At 41.8% G+C, this 16,304-nt stretch overlaps 1 protein-coding gene across 1 annotated transcript in view; it reads right to left on the bottom strand.

Annotated features, from left to right (window-relative positions):
* LOC139368243 (Rho GTPase activating protein 23b) overlaps positions 1-7,303 on the bottom strand; it is a 74,098-nt gene extending 66,795 nt beyond the window's left edge. The window contains exon 1 of the mRNA XM_071106942.1: positions 6,931-7,303. Within this exon, the coding sequence (XP_070963043.1) occupies positions 6,931-6,939 (9 nt within the window). The 5' untranslated portion in view covers positions 6,940-7,303. The remainder of the gene's footprint in view (positions 1-6,930) is intronic.
* Positions 7,304-16,304: the final 9,001 nt, after the last annotated feature.

Below are 16,304 nucleotides of genomic sequence, written 5' to 3'. Positions count from 1 at the left end.
ATGAAAACGACAGATCTATGACGCATATTTCGATGTGAATTTGGTCGGGTGGCCCCAAAAAGTGACATATTGCAGCTTTCAAAACGGAGCATGAAATAAGGAGACTGCCCCTAGGTGTAGTACACTCATTGACCATGCTGTTTGTTGTTCTCTATTCAAAAACAGACGGAGAGGACCCTCAGGGAGGCACACACTCTGGAAGAGAGCCCATTATCTGGTGGACACACACAGTATATACACAGTATACACACACACACATACACAGTACACACACACACATACACACACACACACACACACACACACACACACACACACACACACACACACACAAACACGCGCACATATACATCCACACTCACGTTACATCCACAACCACGCACGTGAGATATTTATAGCGCTGATGAAGTTCAATGTACTGGAGTGCTAGACAGGACACACACACACATGGAGACACTAATGGACACACGGATGGATAGATGGATGGACAGACGAATAGACTGACAGTCAAACACACTACGCACACAACATTCGCGCAGGCAGTGTTTCGTTTATTAGGATCCCCATTAGCGACTGCACCCACTGGGGTCCACATAAAACATAGAAATACAGGACAAAGTATAGAACAGTTATAAACAAGAACAACAGAAGACATTACATTGCATTCAAAATAAAACATGTATAAGAATTATATTAAGCTACGTGAAAGACACCAAGAGACAACAAAAATGCTATTTACACGCCTTTCATATATATACATGATTATTTGTTATAAACAGTACAGTTCAAATAAAGTGTGAATAAGAACTTGTTCTTAACCGACTTGCCTAGTTAAATAAAAATAGATGTTAAGAAAGAGGAGAGGCGCTGCGATACAATATGTTGTTATTTTTTCTAACTGTTTTTAACTGTTTTTTTTATACATATTACCAGTCACATATTCAGAATTACTCGCCCGCAATCGGACATTCACAAGTACCCTCACCCAAACTCCTAATCACACTCATGGGGTGACACAAAACAGATGCTACTCCATAACGTCAACATCAACTGCTGCTGGGCACAGCACTCTGATGATGTCACAACCCCCAAGGGAGCCGCGACCTGATGTCATAATCCCCAAACGCTGTAAACAAGCAGCATCGCGCCCGATAACAGCACCAGGTCAAACTCAGTTTAGACCGGGACTGAGTTAATCAGTCGTGTCTCAATTGGCACCCTTTTCCTTACATGGTGCACCACGTCTGACCAGGGCCTCTAGAGGCCCTGGTCAGAAGTAGTGGACTATTTATGGAATAGGGTGCCATTTGGGACACATATTTGGTAAATGAGGTGAATGTATCTTATCTCTTTCAATACAGTACCTACCTACTGTACACATTTCATACCATCTAGTCAGAAAGACAGAATTGGAAAAAGATTAAGGGGCACTTAATTAACTGAATAGGGTGCTTTTACACAACACCAGCTCCCAAAACAGAGTCACGGGTTGAGAGGGAGTGACGTTTTTTAAAAAGGGGGTGTGGATGTTTGCGTGTGTGTGTCTGCCTGCCAGTGCCTATATGTGCATGTGTCTGTTTGAGAGAGAGTGTGTATGCACATTTGTGTGTGTGTGTGTGTGTGTGTCAGGGGATATTCCTTCTCATACTCACCTAGAGTCAAAAGGGATAACGAAGATAACTCATATTACATTCATTACATAATTCCCATTCCATCAGTGAGAGAGGAGAGAGAGAGCGAGAGAGAGAGAGAGAGAGAGATCTGCTTTGAGAGGGGCATCATATAACACACACATTCCACACACACACACATTCCACACACACACACACACACACACACACACACACACACACACACACACACACACACACACACACACACACACACACACACACACACACACACACACACACACGTCTCCCTGGACATTCTACTTAGAGAAAGAGACAGGTATTTCTAACCTACTATCCAGATCTCTATAGACCGTTAAAGGACCAAGAATCTAAATTTATCCAGTGACTTTCATTCCTCCATCCCCTCCTCCCTAACAAGCCCTCCCTTCATTCCATTTCAGTCACACTCTTGGTCTGTCTGTCACTTTCTTTCCTTCTCCTCTTTCTCTCTGCAGTTCAGTCACTGTCTAATATCGTCCCTATCTTCCCTCCCTCCCTCCAGTCCAGTCCTACACTCTTGATCTGTCCATCATTTTCTCAGTCTCTGACTCTTCCCCCTTTCTGCCTGTCTTCCCCCTCTCTCCTCTTCTGTTGAGTACTGATAACACTCCCTTCCACTGTCTGGCCTTAGATTGCAGTGAGGAAGTAGGAATTGCCTGCAATGTATTTGTGTTGCAGTTTATGTTTATGTATATCATTTCTAAGTAGCTATGTCAATGATTTACAAACCATCAATACATGTTTTTTTTCTCACGCGCCCGTACACACACACACACAGTCCCCAACCCTCAGCTTTCCACATCCCCATTCTCCTATCCTCGAAAAAGTAACTCCAGGCTGGGTTCACTATACCGGATAAGTAAGTAAGGGGTCATGTATTGGAGATGTCACTTTTCTTCAAACTACTCCACAGAGTCCATTAGTTCATATGAGTGGTCAGCGCAGGAGGATATGAGAGGAGATAACAGCAGACGAGAGGAGGCATAAGGCTTTTAGACTGAGTGGACCGGGGATGGGGCCACTGTAACCCACACACACACACGCACTTAGTCACACACGGACGGACAGACACACGCATACACACACACATACACACAGACACGTGCTCTCTCTCTTTCTCTCTCTTTCTCTCTCTCACTCACTCACCCATACACTCACGCACGAGCACACACACACACACACACAAAGAGTAACCTCTTTCTCTCAATGATGATAATAAAAAAACAATAATAATAATAATAAAATAATACAAAGAAAAAATCAGCTATAATAACAAATACAAAAAATAAAAAAACTCTCTCTCTCACACACACATGGATAATGGTAGTGGAGGAACTGTCCAAATGCAGATTTGAATTTGCAACAAATAAGGTACCGTAAATATACAGATCTCATTTGTCTTTTTGTTTGTTTGTTCGTTTCTGTCTTCCTTTTTTTGTTAGTAGGCTATGTAGGGGAGACCAGGTTGTCACACTTTTGAACTCTTGTGTGTATTTCTCAGCACCAGTATATCTTACAAGACATTATTAGGATAAAGACCAAGGTCTTGGGTTGAAATGGGGGCCCTTTTTTTAATCCTCATATCATATTTCAAAATAGAGTATAAGCCACCAAACACACTCTGTCCACTTGTGACAACCAGCCCGGTTGGTTGTCACACAGTAAGGGGTTGGTTGTCACACAGTATGGGGTTGGTTGTCACACATTATGGGGTTGGTTGTCAGACAGTAAGGGGTTGGTTGTCACAGAGTATGGGGTTGGTTGTCACACAGTAAGGGGTTGGTTGTCACACAGTAAGGGGTTGGTTGTCACACAGTATGGGGTTGGTTGTCACACAGTAAGGGGTTGGTTGTCACACAGTAAGGGGTTGGTTGTCACACAGTATGGGGTTGGTTGTCACATAGTATGGGGTTGGTTGTCACACAGTATGGGGTTGGTTGTCACAGAGTATGGGGTTGGTTGTCACACAGTATGGGGTTGGTTGTCACAGAGTATGGGGTTGGTTGTCACACAGTATGGGGTTGGTTGTCACAGAGTATGGGGTTGGTTGTCACACAGTAAGGGGTTGGTTGTCACACAGTATGGGGTTGGTTGTCACACAGTAAGGGGTTGGTTGTCACACAGTAAGGGGTTGGTTGTCACACAGTATGGGGTTGGTTGTCACAGAGTATGGGGTTGGTTGTCACACAGTATGGGGTTGGTTGTCACAGAGTATGGGGTTGGTTGTCACACAGTATGGGGTTGTTGTCACAGAGTATGGGGTTGGTTGTCACACAGTATGGGGTTGGTTGTCACAGAGTATGGGGTTGGTTGTCACACCGTATGGGGTTGGTTGTCACACCGTATGTGGTTGGTTGTCACACAGTATGGGGTTGGTTGTCACACAGTAAGGGGTTGGTTGTCACACAGTAAGGGGTTGGTTGTCACACAGTATGGGGTTGGTTGTCACAGAGTATGGGGTTGGTTGTCACACAATATGGGGTTGGTTGTCACAGAGTATGGGGTTGGTTGTCATACCGTATGGGGTTGGTTGTCACACCGTATGGGGTTGGTTGTCACACCGTATGGGGTTGGTTGTCACACAGTATGGGGTTGGTTGTCACACAGTATGGGGTTGGTTGTCACACAGTATGGGGTTGGTTGTCACACAGTATGGGGTTGGTTGTCACACAGTATGGGGTTGGCTGTCATGAAGTTTGCTAGTAACCTGTTCCTTTTGTAACAGGAAATTAAGCAATATATCGTTTTAGAAACAGCAAAGCCTTCCTTTGATAGAACGCTATTCCTTCCCATAATTCTGCATTTTATGCCTTGATAATAACATATGACATTTTGAGTAAATGTGTGCGTATGCGTGTTACAAGCACAAAAGAGCTTGGGATTTATTGTATGCTGGCAGTGGCATACTGTTGAATACTGAACAATATGGTTACAATGGGTTGGATTGTGAAAAGGGCATTTCCAAGTAAAAGGCCACATGAGCACTAACATAGGAACACATCAAATGTGGTGTCAAAAGCTGAGTCTAGGCTATATATATATATATATATATATATATATATATATATATATATATATATATATATATATATATATATATACATATATATATATATATATATACACTACCGTTCAAAAGTTTGGGGTCACTTAGAAATGTCCTTGTTTTTGAAAGAAAATCATTTTTTTTGTTGTCCATTAAAATAACATCAAATTGATCAGAAATACAGTATAGACATTGTTAATGTTGTAAATGACTATTGTGGCTGGAAACGGCAGATTTTTTATGGAATATCTACATTGGCGTACAGAGGCCCGTTTTCAGCAACCATCACTCCTGTGTTCCAATGTTCCAATTGCACCTTTTAAAAGGCTAATTGATCATTAGAAGGCCAGCATCCCGGAGTCGCCTCTTCACTGTTGATGTTGAGACTGGTGTTTTGCGGGTACTATTTAATGAAGCTGCCAGTTGAGGACTTGTGAGGCGTCTGTTTCTAAAACTAGATACTCTAATGTACTTGTCCTCTTGCTCAGTTGTGCACCGGGGCCTCCCACTCCTCTTTCTATTCTGGTTAGAGCCTGTTTGCGCTGTTCTGTGAAGGGAGTAGTACACAACGTTGTACGAGATCTTCAGTTTCTTGGCAATTTCTTGCATGGAATAGACTTCAGTTCTCAGAACAAGAATAGGCTGACGAGTTTCAGAAGAAAGTGCTTTGTTTCTAGCCATTTTGAGCCTGTAATCAAACCCACAAATGCTGATGCTCCAGATACGCAACTATTCTAAAGAAGGACAGTTTTATTGCTTCTTTAATCAGGACAACAGTTTTCAGCTGCTAACATAATTTGTAAAAGGGTTTTCTAATGATCAATTAGCCTTTTAAAAGGTGCAATTGGAACATTGAAACACAGGAGTGATGGTTGCTGATAGTGGGCCTCTGTACGCCTATGTAGATGTTCCATAAAATAAATCAGCTGTTTCCAGCTACAATAGTCATTTACTATATCAACAATGTCTACACTGTATTTCTGATCAATTTGATGTTATTTTAATGGACGAAGAAATTTCAATTTCTAAGTGACCCCAAACTTTCGAACGGTAGAGTACAGTCGTTTTTTAAATTAAGGCAAATGTAAATATTTTACATATTTCCATCCTAACAATTAGGAATAAGCAAAGGCTTTTGATTTTTGGTCAAACAGACGTTAAAGGGGTCTTAGGAAAAAAAGTAGAATACAGTTCAGTACAATAAAATACAGCATAGTACAGTAGACTAGAGTTCAGTGCAGTACAGCACACTAGAGTAGAGTACGGTATAATTTACTGTATTGTATTGAGCAAACATGTTCATCACAGTAAAAGCATTCAGCCGTCCAAAGCCCAGCCAAGAACAGGACATCCTGGAGTCCATGCCTCTGTTACAATGCGGCTTCGAAAGACAATGCATCTCATTCCCTGAGTACATGGTTTCTCCATTAAGTCTCACAGAATATTCCTTTACACTATGACACAATTATCCACCCCTCCCACACACAAACAGACAGACACGCACACAAACACACACACACGCATCCACCAGTGGAAGCTGGTGGAGGGAGAAACAATGAGCCCGTCCTTCCCATTTCTCCACCAGGCTCCACTGCCACACACTCACACACACACACACACACACACACACACACACACACACACACACACACACACACACACACACACACACACACACACACACACACACTGTCTGTCTATCTCTAAGAAAGTACACTGTCTCTCTTTCACGCAAACTTCTTTGACTTACTAAGAATAAAGTGCTCTCCCTCTCTCACACAGACACATACACACGTGCTATGAATACAAAGTCTTGCTTCAGCAGTTTTTCTAAAAATACACAGCTACTCTCTTTCTCCAACAAGAATGATGCCTCTCCCTCACACATTCAAGCCCAGAATGCACGCTGTTCCACTTCAATGTATTTCTCTCACACTGTGTGTGGCTCTCTTACCAGCTAAATATTATACTCCAAACATGCACACGCACACACACACTGTTGCTCTGTGACTGAGTGGCCAGTGGCTATCGTGGGAACTAATATGAATATTGATTATAGAGCTGGTGTGTGTGTGACATAATGAGTGTATGTAGTGATGTGTGGAGATAAATGTGGGCATTTGCATCCAAGCTGTACTTTGTGTGTAAACCGCATGCAGGTATTTATTTCTGTGAGTACTGTGCGTGTGTGTGTGACATCCCTCTCTTTACCTGGGCCATGTCTTCAGCAAGACTCCAGCTGGCTCCTAGTCCATAGCATGGCACTGAATCGCCGGAATTCTCTTCCTCAAACACACTCCTCCAGCACGAAGCAGACGCCACGATACACCCTCGCACACACACTCCACCGTCCCGCCGTGACCAGCATGATCCCTTGTTCCCCCCTCCCCTCCTCCCTTTCCTGTGACAGCAAAGCCGCCAACGTCCACTGAATAGCTCGTTCTTCGATGTAGTAGATCTATCTAGTCCTCTTCTCTTTTCTATCACTCCTTCCTTCACTCTCTCTCAAAAGGAATGTGTGTATATTCCTTGTCTCTTTTCTCCACGCCCGACAGAGAATAAGGACTGTGACTATTTTCCTCTCCACACTCTTTGCAACCTCTCGTTCTGTCGTTGAGCTGGGCTCACAGACCGATCCCCCTGTGCCTCTCCTCTCTCTCAACTCAGCCGCTCCTCCTCCTTCCCATTTCTCCCCTCCCCCTTCCTCTCTCCCTCACTGTACACCAATGACTGTACACACGCACAGAATTAGAGCTTGAGAGAGCGAAAGAGGATCAGAGGGATAGTAAGGAGGCAACCATGTGACCTAGTAGAGTTGTGTAGTAGGATTCTACCTACCAGCTGTCAGGCTCATTCCTCCGTAGGCAGACTGGTTGCTTCATCCTTCTCCATTGACAGCAGCCCTGTGTCCCTATAGAGTACCACAGTATGAGTCATAATACCCATAAAACCTAGCGGTCAAACTGGGAAATGGTTCCAATCATTTTTCCACCGTTCATTTTCCCATAGGGGATTTGAGAAAACCTTCAAATAAGGGCTGTGTTTCGTGTCGGCTTGCCCTGGCGGGACATTTTGATAACCATGTAAATCTCTCTAGGACAAGGTGACTTTTATCAATATATTGGCCTGTTTTACCCACTATAAATGGAACGCTAATTAGCTGCACATGTGACTATCATAAAGAATTACAAAGAATTACATGATGATCTGGACGAGACTGCTGCATCGAGACAAAGGTAATAATCTGGATGAACTATCTAATGTTAGCTAAATGTAGTAATGAAGAAATTGGAAACATTTCTTTAAATGGACAATTCTGTGAACTGTCTTGTGCAGGTTTTAATTTGACACAATACCTGTTAGCAAACGTGTCAGCTAGAGATGACGTGCAGGAGCCTGCAGGGATTTGTGGTTTTGCACATGGTCTACTTTGATGCTAATTATTATTTTTGAATCTGAGAGTAAATAGAGCCAAATATATTGATAAAAGTCACCTTGTCCATGAGAGATTTACATGGTTATCAAAATGTCCCGCCAGGGTAAGCCTAAACTAAACACAGCCCTTATTTGAAGTGTTTCTAAAATCCCCAAATGGGAAAAATTATTGGTGTAAAAAATATTGGAACCATTTCCCTGTTTGACTGCTAGGTTTTATGGGTATTATGACACCTTCACCGTGGTTGAGAAATTGTGGGCTAGCTCATGTGTAATAACATATTAAGGAAATACATTGTAACATTCCTAACAGCAGGTATAGGAGAGAATGACACACACACACACACACACACACACACACACACACACACACACACACACACACACACACACACACACACACACACTCACACACACACACACACACACACACACACACACACACACACACACACACACACACACACACACACACACACACACACACACAACGCAAACACAAACACACACACTCCATGGTTTAGGAATCAGGAAAAGGACATCCTCCGGTGTTTCCTTCAAGCTGTATGTGGGGAAACTCCCAGTCGTCAACAACAGGGACAGGAACTGGGCGCACTGCAAATCATGTTCACCCTCATTTTAAAGCTGCAGTCTGGAATGAGAAAGACATGGACTTTTTAACCACATTTAAAGCTATACATAGTTTGTTTACAATGTCATATGTTGGGTTATGATGGGGGTTATACAGCTGTACTAAACTCATGAGTGCACATTTTGTATGAGATTATGTAAACCTGTTACATATTTTTAGATTTTGGTCTTTACAGTAAATGATTTGTTTCATTCAATATCCTGTTGTCATTATAGCACACTGATTAAGCTTGACTAAGATTATGCATCCGCTGATCAAATGCACATTTTGTAGATTTAATAGTTAGTTAGTTGGTATTCTAATTCTTCGCAGATTTGGTCATTATAAAGTGGTAAATGGCGCCATCTTGTGTGTAGTTTACTCCATTGACACTACTGTAATCTGACCCTGGCAAATTGGATGGGAGAAAGAAATCTGTTTGCGTCCGAAACAGTGGATGGGGGTTAACAAAATCGACGTGCATGAAAATAGGTTGAGATTAGGAGCCTCATTTATAAACGCTGCGTAAATGTCACACTAAATAACTGTGTACACCATTTCTGAAAATAATGCGTACATATGCAAATATTGAGATGTATAAACTTTGAGTATGCCATGCATGTGCTTGTTTCCGTTATAAATCAGAACTGTCCTAAACCTGTTCATATTGTGAACGAGCATTATAACTCGTGTCCGCCTAGAAATACGCCCATGGTTTCACTTTACATGGTGACAACAACTCCCTTGTTTACTGTATTATTTGGAGTTGATGGAATTAGGCTACTACTCCTAAAAGAAAAGGTAATGGTACATTTGATCAATCGTTTTGGTAGAATGTATTTTTGCATGGGCTTTCCCCCAATCTAATATGCTGCACTGCCAGTGAATTCTGAAACATTGTCTACTCGAGATATTTGAAATTACTGAAGCCTATTCAGACGTAGCCTACATATATGTCAATGGAAAAGGTGAACTGTCTGTTCTACCATTGTACTGCAGGCATTCTTCTTTTTTTTTACCGACAGAACAAAATACTTGAAATGGTGTATCTAGTTATTACTGTGAAGTAGGCCCAATTAAATGAGTGATTTAACGAATGGTCGCCTATCATAATCGGTTGTATAGGCTACTTCGAGAGTATGAAATCATCACAGTCAGAAAAATAGATCCACTGGGCACTGGGTTGTTTCAACGTCATTTCAACCCACAAAATATATGTAATGACGTTGAATCAACGTGGGAAACTATTGGGATTTGCTAAAAGTCATCAACATAAGGGCATTTCGTCTATCTTCACCCAACTTTTAACCTAAATCCTATGACATTGTGAATTTTGTTGTTGCTGATTATACGTTGAATTCACGTTAGTTGACAACTCAACCAAATGCAAATCAAAACTAGACGTTGAACTGGCATATGTGCACCCCAGTGGGGAGGAATTTATGCTACAACGATCATGGAAAATGAAACAAATAATAGCAAATATATTCATATTTTTTATTATTATTTTAGATTGCAAAATTACAACGTTTAATGGAAAACTGGTGCACACATGTTTTGGGATATATTTTGTACATACACAACGTTTATAAATGAGGCCACAGGTGCCTCATACAAAATTCTGGCGTACGTGGAGATTTAAGGATTGCGTGCACAACAAATGACTGGTATTTATCAAATTGCCGCACGCAAGATATATGCATGTTTTCATTGATGAATCAGAGCCCCACCTGTTTTGAGCCCACCTAAAAACCTGTTTTTTAGGGGTATTGTGGGTAGCTTGAAGAGGGGGAAAAAACGATTAAATCCATTTTAGAATAAGGCTGTAACGTAACAAAATGTGGAAAAAGTCAAGGGGTACTTTCCGAATGCACTGTACAGTGCCTTGCGAAAGTATTCGGCTCCCTTAAACTTTGCGACCTTTTGCCACATTTCAGGCTTCAAACATAAAGATATAAAACTGTATTTTTTTGTGAAGAATCAACAACAAGTGGGACACAGTCATGAAGTGGAACGACATTTATTGGATATTTCAAACTTTTTTAACAAATCAAAAACTGAAAAATTGGGCGTGCAAAATTATTCAGCCCCTTTACTTTCAGTGCAGCAAACTCTCTCCAGAAGTTCAGTGAGGATCTCTGAATGATCCAATGTTGACCTAAATGACTAATGATGATAAATACAATCCACCTGTGTGTAATCAAGTCTCCGTATAAATGCACCTGCACTGTGATAGTCTCAGAGGTCCGTTAAAAGCGCAGAGAGCATCATGAAGAACAAGGAACACACCAGGCAGGTCCGAGATACTGTTGTGAAGAAGTTTAAAGCCGGATTTGGATACAAAAAGATTTCCCAAGCTTTAAACATCCCAAGGAGCACTGTGCAAGCGATAATATTGAAATGGAAGGAGTATCAGACCACTGCAAATCTACCAAGACCTGGCCGTCCCTCTAAACTTTCAGCTCATACAAGGAGAAGACTGATCAGAGATGCAGCCAAGAGGCCCATGATCACTCTGGATGAACTGCAGAGATCTACAGCTGAGGTGGGAGACTCTGTCCATAGGACAACAATCAGTGGTATATTGCACAAATCTGGCCTTTATGGAAGAGTGGCAAGAAGAAAGCCATTTCTTAAAGATATCCATAAAAAGTGTCGTTTAAAGTTTGCCACAAGCCACCTGGGAGACACACCAAACATGTGGAAGAAGGTGCTCTGGTCAGATGAAACCAAAATTGAACTTTTTGGCAACAATGCAAAACGTTATGTTTAGCGTAAAAGCAACACAGCTGAACACACCATCCCCACTGTCAAACATGGTGGTGGCAGCATCATGGTTTGGGCCTGCTTTTCTTCAGCAGGGACAGGGAAGATGGTTAAAATTGATGGGAAGATGGATGGAGCCAAATACAGGACCATTCTGGAAGAAAACCTGATGGAGTCTGCAAAAGACCTGAGACTGGGACGGAGATTTGTCTTCCAACAAGACAATGATCCAAAACATAACGCAAAATCTACAATGGAATGGTTCAAAAATAAACATATCCAGGTGTTAGAATGGCCAAGTCAAAGTCCAGACCTGAATCCAATCGAGAATCTGTGGAAAGAACTGAAAACTGCTGTTCACAAATGCTCTCCATCCAACCTCACTGAGCTCGAGCTGTTTTGCAAGGAGGAATGGGAAAAAAATTCAGTCTCTCGATGTGCAAAACTGATAGAGACATACCCCAAGCGACTTACAGCTGTAATCGCAGCAAAAGGTGGCGCTACAAACTATTAACTTAAGGGGGCTGAATAATTTTGCACGCCCAATTTTTCAGTTTTTGATTTGTTAAAAAAGTTTGAAATATCCAATAAATGTCGTTCCACTTCATGATTGTGTCCCACTTGTTGTTGATTCTTCACAAAAAAATACAGTTTTATATCTTTATGTTTGAAGCCTGAAATGTGGCAAAAGGTCGCAAAGTTCAAGGGGGCCGAATACTTTCGCAAGGCACTGTACATGTACACATTACCTCCATTATCTTATTTTATTGTGTTACTATTTTTTGTTTGTTTATTAAGAAAATTCTTCTTACTTTTTTACAACTCTGAGGGCTTGTAAGTAAGCATTTCACGGTCAGGTCTACAAGGTCTGTATTCCGCGCATGTGACGAATAAAATTAGATTTTTGATTTGATTTGATACATCACCAAAAGTATATGGACATCCGTTCAAATTAGTTGATTTGGCTATTTCAGTGGAATCGAGTTCTCTGGAGTGATGAATCACACTTCACCATCTGTCAGTCAGATGGACAAATCTGAGTTTGGCGGATGCAAGGGGAACGCAACCAGCCCCAATGCATAGTGCCAACCTTAAAGTTTGGTGGAGGAGGAATAATGGTCTGGGGCTGTTTTTCATGGGTCGGGCAAGGCCCCTTAGTTCCAGCGAAGAGAAATCTTAACGCTATAGCATACAATGACATTCTGGATGATTCTGTGCTTCCAACTTTGTGGCAACAGTTTTAGGAAGGCCCTTTCCTGTTTCAGCATGATAATTCCCCTGTGCACAAATCGAGGTCCATACAGAAATGGTTTGTCGAGATAGGTGTGGAAGAACTTGACTGGCCTGCACAGAGCCCTTGGCCTCAACCCTATCGAACACCTTTGGGATGAATTGGAACGCTGACTGCGAGCCAGGCCTAATCGCCCAACATCAGTCTCCGACCTCATTAATGGTTTTGTGGCTGAATTGAAGTGAGTCTCAGCAGCAATATTCCAACAGCTAGTGGAAAGCCTTCCCAGAAGAGTGGAGGCTGTTATAGCAGCAAAGGGGGGACCAACTCCATATTAATGCCCATGATTTTAGAATGAGATGTTCGACGAGCAGATGTTCACATACTTTTGGTAATGTAGTGTAAATATTGGATTTCAAGAAGCAAAGTAGCACTTCCGTTTCACTTCATATGATGCATTTTGCATCATCATGATTAGGTGGCTAGTGACGCTTTGCTTCTTGGTTCCAACTCAATAACTCCCCAATAAAATCATGATATCAGTGATCTTCCGGTCGGAAATGCGGAGCTCTAGAAAGAGTCCCGAGTTCCCTGTGTTGGAATATTCTTCAGAGTTCCCAGATGTTTTGAATGCTACACCAGTTCCCAGTGGTTTTGAATGCTACACCAGTTCCCAGTGGTTTTGAATGCTACACCAGTTCCCAGTGGTTTTGAATGCTACACCAGTTCCCAGTGGTTTTGAACACAACATTTTTTGCTGCTTCTGATGTTGCTTTATGACGCGCTAGTGGACAATGAGAGTCTCGTTTCATACAAGCGCAATTGTTTCCACATTTCTTATTTTCTTCGGCTACAATGTAAAATGAAAGTCAAATAGAAAGAAGAAGTCACCAGTGTTGTCAATTTAGCCACTTCGTTACTATATTTAGCGAGTTTTCAGGCCCATCCAGTGACTTGTATTGGTAAAAGAGGCTAGCGACAAATTCAGCTACTTTTCAGGCTGCCTTGCGGTGTTTTGACACCGAGGATTGCTTTTCACAGGAGAAGCTTGTCTGTGCAATGGAAGTCAGAGCAACAGTGCACACACAGGCAGAGAAGGACAAGGGGAGGTGGTGTGCAGTGGCAGAGCTGGCGAAAATGCTACTCCAGGGACCGCAGTTGTGCCACAGCAAGGCAAATTAGTACTGTGACTTCGTCGCGGCAATGGCAAAACGTCATCTAGTGACTTCTAGCGGCAAATCAAGGAGCCAATGGCGATTCTCGCTGAAAAATAGTTGGTAACACTGGTAGTCACCAATCTATGCAACTTTTGAAAACCAAATCCAGCAGTCTTTGTGTGCATTTGTGCGTTTGAAACAGCAGATTTCTTCCTGGTATTCTGCAATTGTCGTTTTAACTTTTATGGATATCTCCAAAGGAACTGCAGCAATTTTTTACATTGAAAACCTTATTAAGTAGGTGTAGTTTGCACATTTTGGGGAGGAAATGGGTGGGAGAAGAGTTGCTAGCTACCCAGCTAGCACATTTGTTTCCTTGGAAGTTGTGAAAACTTACGTTTTTGGGGTGTTCTGAGAACGCTTCACTATGGTTCCCTGAACATTTTCCTGGTAGGTTTTATTAACGGTCTGAGAATGGAAATTATAGGTTATTTGGAGGTAATAAAAATAACATTGTGAGAACATGGGGCACAGGTAGCCTAGTGGTTAAAAACCTCTACAGGATCTGTGTCCCACCTGCGGGACGGTGGAGCAAAGTAGGCTAATGTGATTAGCATGAGGTTGTAAGTAACAAGAACATTTCCCAGGGCATAGACATATCTGATATGGGCAGAAAGCTTAAATTCTTGTTAATCTAGATTTCAATTTACAGTAGCTATTACAGTAAATAATAGTAATGATACCATGCTATTGTTTGAGGAGAGTGCACAGTTATGAACTTGAAAATGTATTAATAAACCGAATAGGCACATATTTGTCACACATATCACATATAGAACATTTTGAACAGAAATTCAATGGTTTATTGAATTAGTCTAAAACTTTGCCCACACACTGCTGGTCAAAAATAAAAATTGCACCTAACCTGGACTAGTACATTGTGACCTTTCTCTATTGTGCTGTCTGGTTTATAAGCAATTTGATGTATAGCATTTACTTGTACTTTGTAGTTTTGCTCAAGTATAACAATTGAGTAATTTTTCCACCACAAGTACATTTAAAACTTGATACTATTATACTTTTACTCAAGTAGTATTTCACTGGGTGACTCACTTTTACTTGAGTCATTTTCTACTCGGGTATCTTTACTTTTACTCAAGTACGATAATTGTGAACTTTTTCCACCACTGCTAAATTACAATCGTTACAATTGTTGAATTGCATAGAGATGTATATAGATCGCAATATTGTATCTATCTCATTGTGGTGAATGTGAGCGCACGGGCAGCTCTATTGAGATAGATAGAACGTTGTGATCTCTATACATTATCTCTAGCCGATAACACGGAAAGAATGAGGAAGTGGATAGAATCTATTTTCTTATGATTATCAGTGAAATTTTAAAAAGTATAAAATATTGATTAGCTTGGTAAGACTATAAATTACCTATCACCCAATTTTGGAGTAGTTAAAGGTCTATTCCCCGCTTTTGAGACGAGCCCTGCTACTGTACCAGGAGACTCCCAGCAATTGCGCTAAACTAACGATATGCTAACTTCAATCATCTCCAAACTGCATGGAGAGACATAGAAATGGTATTCGTCTGACTCTGGGTAAGTCGATAAACAACCTAAATCTCACAGTATCCTTTTAAGAAATTGTTTACCGTCGTTGATTAAAAAGTGTATCACGAAAAGCGTTTTTAAATGGAATACACACTGAGGCATGTAAAGGCTGCATAGAATACATAACCTCCTCATTTTCTCCCCCCCCCCCCCAGACTCCCTACAGTTCCCTGTCTCTGAAGATGAGGTTTCCCCTGAGCAGAACTGTGAGAAGGAGTGGAGCTCCAGTATGGGGCAGGAGGACCAAGAGCCCACACATATTATAAAGAGGGACAGGAGGAACTCCGGACACGTCACGAGGAAGAGCAGCTTCAAGGGTTCTTTGACACCAAGGACTCCATATTCACTCTTCCTTGTGTGAAAAGTGAATGTGATGAGGAGGACCCACTTCAGTCCTTGACTTCCCCAAACCCAGACTGTGGATAATGGAGAGATTGACTCTAAACCAGTGGATTTCAAACCTTTTGGCATTGTGACCCACCAGATAATCAAAACAATGCCTCCAACCACAGCTCAGCCTTAAGCAGAGAACCAGTAGGACTTGACAGTAGCCCATTGGATCCCAACCCTTCTATTGGATCCCAAGCCACTAATGGGGTACCACTGTTCAATAGACAACACGCCTTCTAAACAAACTCAGTGCTGCTGTGACTGTGGGGAAATGTTTACTCTGAAAGCTGACCTGCAAATGCATGTGATTCTTACCAGGAAAAGACCCAGCAAATGGCGCTTCTGCAGAA

The sequence above is a fragment of the Oncorhynchus clarkii genome, chromosome 16 (genome assembly GCF_045791955.1).
Source record: "Oncorhynchus clarkii lewisi isolate Uvic-CL-2024 chromosome 16, UVic_Ocla_1.0, whole genome shotgun sequence".
NCBI classification, from domain to species: Eukaryota; Metazoa; Chordata; class Actinopteri; order Salmoniformes; family Salmonidae; genus Oncorhynchus; species Oncorhynchus clarkii.
The sequence above is the reverse complement of the archived record's forward strand: the minus strand, read 5'-3'. Positions and strand labels throughout refer to the sequence as shown.